Source organism: Cibotium barometz, chromosome 60, assembly GCF_041138505.1.
Source record: "Cibotium barometz isolate CiBa-2024 chromosome 60, ASM4113850v1, whole genome shotgun sequence".
Lineage (NCBI taxonomy): Eukaryota > Viridiplantae > Streptophyta > Polypodiopsida > Cyatheales > Cibotiaceae > Cibotium > Cibotium barometz.
In genome coordinates, this window is record NC_141105.1 from 20,884,168 (window position 1) to 20,897,561 (window position 13,394).

A 13,394-nucleotide genomic window follows, 5' to 3' on the forward strand; every position below is an offset into this window, starting at 1 on the left:
TGCAAGCTCTGGTGACACGGGTGCTGCGTACTTGAGGTGGTAAGGAGCAGAGAGGGCTGCGGTCCCGAGTGGTGCAAGCTCTGGTGACATGGGTGTTGCGTACCTGAAGTGGTAAGGAACAGAGAGGGCTGCTGTCCCGAGTGGTGCAAGCTCTGGTGACACAGGTGCTGTGTATCTGAAGTGGTGTCGATGGTGAAGATAAGTAGAGAGTGGGCTGTCGTCCCGATGGTGTGATGTAGCAGAGAGTGGGCTGCTGTCGAGAGAATGGGCTGCTGTCCTGATGGTGAGAGCTGAGGAAAAACGCTGAAGTGCTCTATGTAGCAGAGGGGGCTGCTGTCCTATGAGCTGTGATAAAATGCTGATGATAAGCTGATGTAAGCGCTGACGTAAACGCTGATGATGTGCTGATGTAAGCACTGATGAATGCTGATGTAAAACGCTGATGATCCGGTGCCTGGATGCTATTGAGTCTTCCCAAGGTTAACCGTGGTCATGCTTCTCACAAAAGGTATGTAACACATCAGAGTGCTTCTGTATTCCCTCTGCTGAATCTGAAATGAGCACTATATCATATGCATACAGTAGGATGGGGGGGATCAAGGTGCCTGTTAGGGGGGAATCTGTGCCACCTAGTCTTATCAATGAAGTGAGAGATCTCATCAATGTAGAGCCTAAATAAGGTCGACGACATGGGCAGCCCTGTTTCACCCCAATCGTGCTTGAGATCTTAAGCCCTGACCCAGCCGGTAACTAACTCAGAGAGTGTTGTGATGCCCCATATCATTTCTGATGGTACACCCAAATAAGGGGGGGGACTCCTAGTCTATCAATGAAGTGAGAGATCTCAAGGTAGAACCTAAATAAGGTGGAGGACAGAGGGCAGCCTTGTTTCACCCCAACAATTGTGCTTTATATCTCCTGTGACATACCACGTGAAGCCCTGATCCGCCCCATATCATCTCTGATGGTACACTGAAATCCTGCAGATGCTTCAGAAGTCATGCCCAGGGGACAATTTGTGGAAGTCCACAAAGCAATGTGTGACCAATCATGATAGTCATGTAGTTGCTGGGATCTGATGGGTCCCTGGATTTGAGGATGGGCATGATGGTGTTGATGGACCAAGTGGGTAGGAAACGATGACATAAAGCTCTATTGAACATGTGTGCCAACAGAAGGGCAAAGGTGTCACATGCATCTGCAGTGTGCTCTGCCAATAATTGCTCATGATCCTGGGCTTGCCTGTTTCGGAGTTTGTGTTTGGCTGCAGTGACATCACAGACAATGAAGAGGGTCGATGAGTTGGGGCGAGGATTAGGTGGTGGGGAAAGGTGTGGTTGGTTGGTTGGGTACATCATATATGGGGCGAGGATGTGGGTGTACAGAGGTTCTCCATGTCTATTGCAAGTGGAGGGGCACTTCTGTGTCTTGGGAGGGTCTCTCGGATCTGAAGCTGACGAATGGGTCTAGGGTGTCTAGCTCGTTGCATGTGGATCGCTCTGTCTAGGGAGACGCCTAGGAGGCGGGGTGACACATGGCCTGGGCTGCTAGTGTGTGCTGCCTTGTCCATCGAGTAGGAGCATCCGGGTTAGAGCTCTCTCATGGTCGTCGGCAGGGGGCTCCATCCTAGGTCTGATAAAAGAATTTGGATGCAGGTAGTTTGGGAAATCAATGACTTGAGACAATGGGTCAAATCCTTGTTGGATATCAATGCTCCACTGTGATATTGTATTGCCCAGGCATCGGCTAGCTTATGTTTGTACTGCTCCCTCCCATTATGAGGAGTAGCCATGGTTGAGCAGCTAGGGCACCCAACATCCTTGTATTCTCATGGGAAGGTGGCCTAGGAGGCCAAATGGTCTAGAGATGGCTCGGATTAGATTTGGCCCAAAGCCAAATAGGCTACATATTACAATGGGTCAAATCCTTGTTGGATATCAATGCTCCACTGTGATATTGTATTGCCGAGGCATCGGCTAGCTCATGTTTGTACGGCTCCCTCCCATTATGAGGAGTAGCCGTGGTTGAGCAGCTAGGGCACCCAACATCCCTGTATTCTCATGGGAAGGTGGCCTAGGAGGCCAAATGGTCTAGAGATGGCTCGGATTAGATTTGGCGCAATGCCAAATAGGCTACATATTACAATGGACCGTTATCTCATAACGGTCCACATGTGGACTAGGTGGACTTTACTCTTGGACACCCTATCCTGACATTTGCGGGGTCTGAACGGGGCCCAAGATGAGCCCAGATGGCTTGGGAAGTGGGGAACTGTGTAGCAGTATCTAGTCTACACTGTGGACAGGGACACCAACTTGACTGCGGACCTACGCGGTAGGTGTGGGGCTTTGCTAAGTTCAGTAATACAATATTCTTCTCTATCTTTGTTATTGTGCAATTTATGTTTTAAAGTTTTGTGCTGTAGAAGATTCTACTTCTTGTGAGTGTTCGCTGGTATACACCGCATATTGTATCCTCTTACATAGTAACACCTATACAGATACAGAGCTAGTCCCTTTCTCCACGCAACTCATCAATCATCACTATGAGTTTACTCCCTAGCTTCTACTAGCATAAAACCTCCATCTTAGGAGTTCTAGATCAGCCATCAAAGCTTCCTTCACAGGAGCACACAGGTGTGGGGCTTTGCCAAGTTTAGTAATATAGTATGTAGACTCTTTTAGGGATGCAAAAAGTTAAGCTAGTCGAGCATTTGCCATGAATTTTTGACAGTCCGGATGTATTTGAAGCTTCCATGATGGGTAAGTAGCATCAGAAACCCGTTCCACAAGAGGCCAGTTTTAGGGCCACGGTTGCTCTTCAGCTCATACATGCCCCGGAGCTATATTGCTACAAATCTCCCATCTCTAGCAAGAATCTGACGACCAGTGACTTGTAGATGGAGCTTGGACTAGCATTGCAGAAATGCGAAGGTGAGAGACCTGAAGGGCTAGTCCCCCACCTCCCTCCTCATATAACTTGACAACTGCGACCTCAGTGGCCCAAGCAACTGTGCCCCACGTAACAATATGGGTGGGGGCTTGATCCATAGTGAAATGCGTAGGATCCTTTGCCAAACCTGCTGAGCCTTCGGGCCATCCCAAAGACAATGACGTTGAGACTTTTGGGGATGGCCGCATCTCGGACATTATGCTAGTCTCCCCCCAATGGCCAACCACGTGCCAACTGCCAAGCTCCTATATGCCAGTTGCCACATGAAAAGGGTGACCTTCCGCGGCCAAAAACTATCCCACAACCGCTTCCAAAAATCTGAGAGAAATTGCGGCAGGAGGCCTTGGGACCGCCGATGTCGTGTTGCTATTGTTGCGGGAGTGCCCTCTACCTCTGACATTTAAATCGTGCGGCCTAGCCGTGTAGTGTAAGCAAAGAAGAGGGTGCTAGGAATAGCCTCACTATCCTCTGGATCCTACCATGTCCACTCTCCCGGGTCCCACTGGAGACTTGTGAGAGGCTGGCCGCTAGCCCTCCCAAATCCATAACCACCAGAGTCTCTCTCTGGCCATCTGGGTCGATGGAGAGTCGATGTGCCACTCATGTGCATGAAAACCAATCACCCTCAGTCTCTACAAGGTACATCCCCTGAAGTCCTCTAAGGGAGTCTCTGCTCTCTCCAATCTCCCATGGAGCCCGATAGAAAAGGTGAGTAAGGCAGAGCTCTCGTCCACGCCATGTGTGAGGGCAAAAGGATGAAACGACCAGATGTACGAGAGATCAGAGCAAAACAACTCAGCATGAAATGGGTGAGTGAGTGTATATATGATGGTGAGTGAAAACATGTACAAGAGCCCTCTAATGTGAGAAGACTCTGAGTAGAAGACCAGTGTAGAGACGATGTTAGAACAGAAGCACGGTCGATGACGAAGGCTCGCGTCGATGTGAGGCAAAGGTACTCCGTGAGGTGGTCGGTGTCGAGGCTCGCGTCGGTGGATGCAGAGGCACTCCGAGGTGGTAGTGAGCAGTGGAAGGTGAAGTGATGATGTCGATGATGATGTAGACTCTGGTGACAAGGGTGTTGTGGTACCTGAATGGTGATGAAGAGCAGAGAAGGCTGCTGTCCCGAGTGGTGCAAGCTCTGGTGACGAGGGTGCTGCAATACCTGAGTGGTGGTGAGGAGCATAGAGGGCTGCTGTCCCGAGTGGTGGAAGTGGTGCAAGCTCTGGTGACAAGGGTGCTGCAATACATGAAAGAGGGTTGCCGTCCCGAGTGGTAAACTGTAGAAGAAAAATGATGATAAACTGTCCCAAGTGGTGTACTGATGATAAAACGTTGAGGTGCTGTACTGTGTAGCAGTGAGTGGGCTGTTGTCCCATGAACTGAAGATAAAAACGCTGATGTGCTCTATGTAGGAGAGAGGCTGCTGTCCCATGAACTGAAGATAAAAACGCTGAGGTGCTGAATGTAGCAGAGAGGGCTGCTGTCCCATAAGCTGAGGTAAAACGCTGGTATGCTCTACCGTAGCAGAGAGGGCTGCTGTCCCATGAACTGAAGTAAAACACTGATGATATGTAGTAGAGAGTGGGCTGCTGTCCCAAGGTATGCTGCTGAAGGAAAACGCTGCAGATATGCTGTCAACAAAGAAGATGTGCTGATGTAGGGTAGGCACCGGCAGTAGCAGCAGCAGCAGATAGATGATGTGGTACCGGATACGTCTATGAAGTGGTACAAAAGACAATGAAGAGGCAATGCTATATATAGTCAAGGGGGCTGCTGGTCGGCCAGTGAAAGGGCAGTCGGCCAGCAGCAAGACACACAAAAGATGGATAAAATCTAATAAATCCAAAATAATCCAGATAAATCCCCTTTTTAGGGCTGGACAAAATGCCATTTTCAGACACCCCCTCTCAGGCCAAAAAGGGGACCATGAGAGAAGATGATGGATGCCAGGGTCCCACATCGACACATTGGCAAAAGGAATGTATCCCCCTCCGGAAACAAAGTCTGATAAAGTCAGAGAGGGCGATCGTGATGGCAAAGGTGGTGAAGATGAGTGGATGTACATGGGTTGACCATCTCCCAAAGTAAGATCTTGAACGGGGCTCTCCTTTGAGTAAGAAGTCCCATTCCCTATGTGGTCCATATTAGAGTTTGGAGAATCAACTTCTGGTGAGAAAAATTGGTCCTCCGGGAGTGCGGGTAGACGATCCATGCTGTGCGCTCTTGAGGTCTTCAATCCCTTTGCTCACGATAGCTTTGATACCACGTGAGGGCAAAAGGACGAAAGGACCAGATGTACGAGAGATCAGAGCAAAACAACACATCATGAAGAGTGAGTGTATATATGATGGTGAGTGAAAACATGTACAAGAGCCCTCTGATGTGAGGAGACGCTGAGTAAAAGACTAGTGCAGAGACGATGTCGGAGCAGAAGCACAGTCAATGACGAAGGCTCGTGTCGATGTGAGGCAAAGGTGTTGGGTAGGAGGGAAGCTAGCCTGCACACACACACACACACACAACCTCAAGCACAGTGAAACGTGAGAGTGCTGGAAAAGATGTACTCCATAATGATATGAAATGAAAGTACAAGTGAGTACTAAAAGGCCTAGGGCAAAGTGCCCAACACACATAAGTGTGTTCACACGAGAAAAAACCTGTGTCCAGTCATAGGGAAAAAGTGCTCCTGAGTAAGCTGGGTTCACACTTGAACTAGCCGGGAGTGGACATGACCAACAAACCCCCCTCAAGTGAATGGTGTGAACGGGTAGCAGCAGGGTGATAAAACTGTGAATGCTGCCCTGCACTATGCTCCATAGTAAGAGTGAACTGCAGTGCCAATGGAAAAAGCAAGCACTATATGACGGGGAAAAGGAGAATCCCTAATGTCATAGTGCTAGTGCTAGAGCACAGTATTACATAAATGCATCACCAGAAATGCATGGCAAAGATCATGTGGACACCAACTGCATTAAATCAAGAGGCATCGCATAATACCCCCCCTGAAGGTAAGTACCAAATGCCAAGCTGAAGTGCATGTAATCCACATCAATGCTCTGTAACTGCACCAGTGATAAGCATAAGAAGAGGTAGCAGATATACGCATGTGTAAAGGCAACAGGATCCAGAAGTCATGCCTGTGAGACATGCAGTGTAAGCTGCATAAGTGATACTCATCAATGATGGAGGATCCGATGAGAAAAAAATCAGCAATGGTAGGGCTGGTAAAAGAAAAAATTCAGCAATGGTTGCTCCTTTTTGTGGGAATAGATCTGGCCTAAACCTAGCCCATCGAATCCTCCCAAGACAGAGGACAAGCCTGAAAAGAAAAAGCGCTGTAACTATTGCAGGAAAATAGGGCACACCATAGAGGAATGCAAGAAGCGTATTGAGAGTGAAAAAAAGAAGAAGCTGGCAGCTTCTTCCACAGGTGCAGAGCAGGCCAATTTGGCTACACGTGTCAGCCTTGACACTTACATCTTCATTGCCTGCAGAGATGTCTTCTGATGCCATTGCTTTTGATGACTATGCTTTTTAGTCTGTACTCCATGGTATGCATTGTTTGGTAGATGCATTTCAGGGGGGGAGTCTACTTGCCCACATGCAGTTGGTGATGCCTCATGGTCACTTATTAATGATGGGTTGTATGTCCATCATATCTTAACCTGCATCATCAACGTCGGTCTCTGTTCTGGTCATTAGTATCTTCACGCAACCCAGTGATATTACGTCTAGTCATCCAAAGTATGACAGGCGGGGAGGTGATGTGGCTTCAGATTGTTCAGGTTTTGAGGTGGACGGCGATGACATCTTCTTGGACTCAGAACTGAAGAAGGAAACCTCACCATACTAGTTGGATGCAGAAGGGAATCCCATCCAATATGTTGTTGAGCATAGCGAGCCTTTTCAAGGTAATTACAACACCGATTCGAGTAGTGAAATTGTTATATAGTCATTGCTGTTTTCCCTTGTAGCGGGATTGTTTCTACAGTGTTGACATTGTCACTTTCTCACATGTGATGTTTATTGGTCATGTCCACTCCCGGCTAGTTCAGGTGTGAACCTAGCTTACTCACGGGCACTCTTTCCCTGTGACTGGACACAGGTTTTTTCCCGTGTGAACACAATTATGTGTGTTGGGCACTTTGCCCTAGGCCTTTTAGTACTCACTTGTACTTTTATTTCATATCATTATTGAGTATATCTTTTCCAGCACTCTCACGTTTCTCTGTGCTTGAGGTTGTGTGTGTGTGTGTGTGTGTGTGTGCAGGCTAGCTTCCCTCCTACCCAACAAAAGGCACTCCGTGAGGTGGTCGGTGTCGAAGGCTCGCGTCGGTGGATGCAGAGGCACTCCGAGGTGGTAGTGAGCAGTGGAAGGTGAAGTGGTGATGATGTTGATGATGATGCAAACTCTGGTGACAAGGGTGTTGCGGTACCTGAATGGTGATGAAGAGTAGAGAGGGTTGTCGTCTTGAGTGGTGCAAGCTTTGGTGATGAGGGTGCTGCAATACCTGAGTGGTGGTGAGGAGCAGAGAGGGCTGCTTTCCCCAGTGGTGGAAGTGGTGCAAGCTCTAGTGACAAGGGTGCTGCAATTCCCGAGGGATGGAGAGGAGCAGAGAGGGCTGCCGTCCCGAGTGGTGTACTGATGATAAAACCATAGTAAAAACGATGATAAGAAAACGATGATAAACTGTAGCAGAGTGGGTTGCTGTCCCAAGTGGTGTACTGATGATAAAACCATAGTAACATGGAATGCCGTTCCATAGCCTTGGGAACAAGGGAACGCGTTCCATAATGTCTGTTGTTGCTGTTCCCATTCCGCAAATGTGCATCCTTGGCTAAAGGCATTTTGGGTCTAATTTTTGAGTAAATGAGATTTTTTGTATTTTTCTATGATCATATCATGTCATATGAGAGTGTTGTATGACCTTGCATCTAAAAAGCTTGGCAATATATGCCCTTGCATCTCCTTAGCTTGCAAATGGTAGCCATGTGGAGATGACGTGTCGTTCCCATTTTCTTTCTAGGTTCCTGTTCCTGTTCCAGAACAAACCTCCGCTCCATTTGTCTGTTCCCGTTCCATGTGACTAAGGATAAAACGATGAGGTGTTGTACTGTGTAGTAGAGAGTGGGCTGCTGTCCCATGAACTGAAGATAAAAACTCTGAGGTGCTATGAGGGCTGCTGTCCCATAAGCTGAGGTAAAACGCTGGTATCCTCTACTGTAGCAGAGAGGGCTGTTGTCCCATGAACAGAAGTAAAACACTGATGATATGTAGCAGGGAGTGGGCTGCTGTCCCAAGGTATGCTGTTGAAGGAAAACACTGCAGATATGCTGTCAACGAAGAAGATGTGCTGATGTAGGGCAGGTGCGGAGAGCAGCAGCAGCAGATAGATGATGTGGTACCGCATATGTCTATGAAGTGGTACAAAAGACTGAATGAAGGCTATATGTAGTCAAGGGGGCTGCAGGTCGGCCAGTGAAAGGGCAGTTGGCCAGCAGCAAGACACAAAAAAGATGGATAAAATCTAATAAATCCAGAATAATCAAGATAAATCTCCTTTTTAGGGCTGGACAAAATGCCATTTTCAGACACCATGAACTGCCAAGGGTATATCGTGCCTGGTGAACAATCCTAGCCACTGCGGGGGACGAAGGTCTGGTGTCAGTGCTAGCCACTTTGGGGGACGGCATCGAGGCTAAGTTTGTCCCTGCACTAGGATCCCAGTGAGGCTCCTCTCCTGGGTCTCAGGGGGCAGCTGTCTAAATGTGAGCCAATCTCCGAGTGACCTAGCAGGGTTTGTGCTCAAAGTTTCCCATGATACGTGCGGGCGAGCCTCGAGCATGTGACTGCTAGGCAGACATACCATGGGTTTCCATATCAAAGGCTATCGAAGACGCTCCTTGGCGACTACCGGAGCTAGCTGCTGAAGAGCCGGCTTGAGATGATTCCAAGCAGGCATGAGACTGGCTGCAAATCCGTCCTCGAATGCTGGGTTAAAGTCATATGCTTGCATCTCTATGAAGATCCATCTCATGCTCTGAGGCCAAGGGCCTCCTAGGACTGGGGTGCGTGCGGAGATCCTAGCAAGGAGGAAGTCCTTCTAAGGCGCTCACCACCTGGAAGAAGACCTCAAACAATCAATTTGCCCAGAAGGGCATGGCTCTAAATGGAGGGGCCGATGATGCCCAGGCGCCCTTTGCGCGGTGGTTGTATGATCACTCTCCAGGCCACCTTGGTCCGGACGGGCCTCCCGTTGTCGCTGCTAGCCCATAGAAAGTTGTGGATCAAACGTTGAACTTGACCAATATAGGCCCAGGAGAAAGACTAGCAGGAGGTGATGTACCACATGGTGGCGAGAAGAACTTGGAGACTAGTAGGAGGTGATGTACCACATGGTGGCGAGAAAAACTTGGTTCAGCACCACAACCAGGCTAGCTAAAGAAAGCTTGGTAGAGCTCCAGTATGACAGCTTCTTTCGAATGCTCAGAAGAAGAGGGGCTAGCTGTTGCTCGGGGGGAGATATCAATGCCAACTTGGCATCCTCGGTAACGAATTGGAGTGCCCCTCGTGTCACGTGCATGCCCGTGCCATAGCTAATCTTCAACATGAATAGCATAATCCCTAATTAAGATAATCAGTTAGGACAGCATTTAGGTCATCTACAGCAGTAGAATCATCATCATCACCATCATCATCATCATCATCTACAGCATTGGAGGGCATGGGAACCCTGTCGGCAGCTTGTAGACACCCAGTCGGCAGCCATCAGGTACCCAGGCAGCAGGCGGCTATGCAACAGGTTGAAGGTCAGCAAGTTTGGGCAGACAATGCAGCAAGTGCAGCATTTATCAAGCAAAAGTCATGAATATCAATGTCCAAAGCTGGCCGACAGAAGCATATGCTGGCTGGCCAGCATTCCAGTACAATATATAAGCATTAATGATTATTCAGTCAGAATTCATCATTCATTCATCCATCACTAGTAGTCAGTAGAAGATATGTAGAAGGGCCCGGGGGTCACCCCTATGGGGCAGACCAAGGGCCTAAGTCATGTACAAACATCAAAGCAACCTTTTTGTACCATATGAGAAAAAGAAAACCGTGACATCCAATCTCTCTCTTCTTCTCTCTCCTCTGTCTTAATCATGCTTATTTAGCATCAATGTTCTTAATCCGGACTGGGACATACGTACTGTGACAGGGCTCAGCTGCATGAAAGTTACGGGTGAATTGAGCTCAACTTGGTCGTAGCCACGTTCCAAGGGATGAATATCAGAGATCTTTCCAGGCCCGCCCAACAGGCTTGCCTGTAATAGGTCCCTAAGCTGTCCGCGTGCCATACGCCCACAATCTTCCATACCAGGGTGGAGCTGCCAAAGATGCGACTATCGAATTGAGGAGCTGTAGGTGCGCTTCTGAAAAAGATAAGGGATGGCGGCCTCAGTCGGGGACTTGCCGAAGGAGAAGAATGCCCGAAAGTTGAAAACGTGCCCCGGGGAAGCCCTGAAGGGAAGGAAGCGAGGGGGGTCACGAGTAGGAAGGTAAGGGGAAGGCTTGCGGAAGAGGAGAGGCTTGAGACGCCCAACCAGTGGTGGAGGCGGAAAGGGAGGGGCACCGTGAAGGAGGAGGAGGGAGAGACGGGGGCTAGAGGACGGGTAGGAGGCAGAAGGGGGAATCATGCAGGCGAGGAGGAAGGGGCGATGGCAGGTGGGAGAGGCACAGCACAAAGGGTACAGAGCAGAGCACAGGGTACGTCCTGCCGTTGGAATTTTTGCTTAAGACCCAAACTTGAAGAAAAATGTTCTTTTCTTCTCAACATACAGAACTTCTACAAAACCTTCCAATCTTTAGGCTTTCAACGACCCACAAAATTAAGCTCTACGACTTTTTCTTTGTTGCCAGCTTTCTGGTGGGTTTGCTTCCATGCTTCGGATAATATTAAACCTTGGTTGATTAGCTCATTGTTACATCAGTAATCGCTGCCCAGGGTTTCTGTGGTAGTGTCTACATGCAGTACTAGGGTTGTTCTCAACCTCAATTCCATGAAGATTGAGACTTACAAAACCTTTCTGAAGAACCTGTTGGCAACTACAGAACAGAGTTGTAGTGAACCAATCACAATTATGGGAATTTTAGGGGTTAGAAGGGTAAAGATTGTTCACAAAAGAGTAGGAACAAGGTAATATTGAACCAAGAAGGAAAAAAATAGGGGCTATTTTTCGTCAATTGGCTTTTTTTTGGGGGGGGGGGGGGGGGTTTTCTGTAAAAAAATGGCCTAGTATCTTAAAAAACATTTGTCCAAATTTTGGTTTGAAAGGTTTTAGAAAATATTCTTCCAATTTTAAACATTCGAGGACATTTTTTAAGAACATTCACTCTATTTTTTATAATTTTAGATTTATATAGGAAGAATAATTACCCACCCACATATACATACAGACATCTTATGTAACCCACTTACACCTTATGTAACCCACTTACACTTGTATATTCATGGAGACATCTTATTTTTTACCATGTATTGAACTAGTCAAACCATTTTGTGCCTTCTCCCATCTTATTTTTTACCATGTATTGACTAGTCAAACCATTTTGTGCCTTCTCCCATCTTATTTTTTACCATGTATTGAACTAGTCAAACCATTTTGTGCCTTCTCCTCCTACGTTGCTGCTGCTGCTTTTTCTTCTTCCTCCCCACCTCCACCCCCCACTACTGCAATGTAACCAATTTATTCTAGGCCATAACAGCCATGACTAGGGTGAGAAACATCATGTATACGTCTGAGTAGAGGCGCTCAGCATGGAATGCTTTAATGTCAGCCAGCTTGGTGTCTACAAGGTTGCTTATTTTAGTGCTCAGAGAAAAGTTTTCTTTTCTTTAAGGAACCTTTTCTCATTTTGGAAAATAAACGCTGTTAATTGGTTGCAGGGTGTTATGGAGTACCACAGGGAGATAGCTTTATATTTCAAAGAGAGAGGTGTTTCTGTCATTTTTCTACTGAGGTGGAACCTTTTGAGAAGGCTTGTCTCAATCCTGGCAAATGCCTATGACAGGGAGATGAAGCCATTGAATGGGACTCATAAGTCTCACGTGCATTCAAAACAAGAGGTATCATTCGTAACTTTTCATGGGAATTGGAAGAATGATGTGATCTGTTCTTATTCTCATGGTGGCTGCAGGCTGACACTTTGGCCACTTTCAAGCCAACCATCAACCATAAGGTCCTACCTGCGAGCTTGCGCCGCATTCTAAAAGTGACTCAAGATGCATTGGAGGTTTTCAACAGTTCACGGCATACTATTGTGTACTATGAAGATCTTGTGAAAAACAAGGAGGTATGTCTTTTAGCTATTATATGTACAGTGCAGGTCTACCTTGAGTTTTTTTTCTCTTAACACCAATAAGAGACCATTGTTCTATCTTCCTCAGAGGCTGGACCAAATCCAGGAGTTTTTGGGTGTCTCTCCAATCAGCCTTGAGAGCCAGCAAGTGAAGATCCACACACGATCTTTATCAGATCAAATTCAGAACTGGGATTTGGTCTACAAGACACTGAAGGGGACAGAGTTTGAAGACTTTTTGACACAAAATGAGTACATATAATGCAGTTCATGACCATGTTTATTGATGCTTACTCGAAAGCCTTGAGAATACATGCATGGGATGAGTCAAGAGTGTTTGACCTACCTGGTGATATTGTATTATGAGGTGTGGGCACTGTGATCGAGGTATTTGGCGTCTAATGCTCAAGGCGAATGGCTGTTGGATCTGTTCAAAGTGAGGGTCTGAACATGCCTTTGAGGGTATCAATTTGGATCATAATGGAGGCAGTCAGGTTCCTGCAGGAATGCCACGCAGGGAAGGTTTTTTTTTTTTTTTTCCCTGACATGTACAACTTGTAGTAGTTGGTCTCTGGCCATGATTGGTAAGGTCCCCTCCAGGCATTTTTTCAAGATTTTTTTGTGAATCACAAAAGAATCATGCTATCATTAGCACACTGCTCTTCTGAGACACAAATTGTAGCTCATAATGAAGTCATGTCTTGTGAGAGTATGTACTATCATATCTCAAGGCTATTTCAATGTCTCCCCAATCCCTCATGCTAGTGGTCAGCAGATTCCAGGTGCTTATGGTTTTCAATAAGATTGAGATTGACATGTTGAAAGACCGAGCCCGGTGCGGTTGGGAGCCCTTCTTGAGAGTTTTGTGTGATTGCTTTCTTTTGAAATGAATATATACTTTGAGGCTCTGAATATAAGATGATCTCTTTCTGTTAAAAAATAAGATTATATGAGAATCTTGTGACATAGTGTTGTCTTCTTTGAGCCCCATCCTTGGATTCCACTGATGCACTCCATCTTGATCTCTATCTCATTATTGCAATCTGTCTCAATCACTTGGAATGTTTGTAGTTGTTGATTCCGGAAGTGCATC

General features: G+C 47.1%; 1 protein-coding gene across 2 annotated transcripts in view; it reads left to right on the forward strand.

Moving 5' to 3' along the window:
• Window positions 1-13,125, forward strand: part of LOC147605105 (uncharacterized) — a 37,807-nt gene extending 24,682 nt beyond the window's left edge. For both annotated transcript variants that reach the window (XM_086794087.1, XM_086794088.1), the window contains exons 5-7: window positions 11,889-12,068; window positions 12,140-12,295; window positions 12,390-13,125. In XM_086794087.1, the coding sequence (XP_086650213.1) occupies window positions 11,889-12,068; window positions 12,140-12,295; window positions 12,390-12,563 (510 nt within the window). In that variant the 3' untranslated portion in view covers window positions 12,564-13,125. The remainder of the gene's footprint in view (window positions 1-11,888; window positions 12,069-12,139; window positions 12,296-12,389) is intronic.
• The last annotated feature ends 269 nt before the right edge of the window (window positions 13,126-13,394 follow it).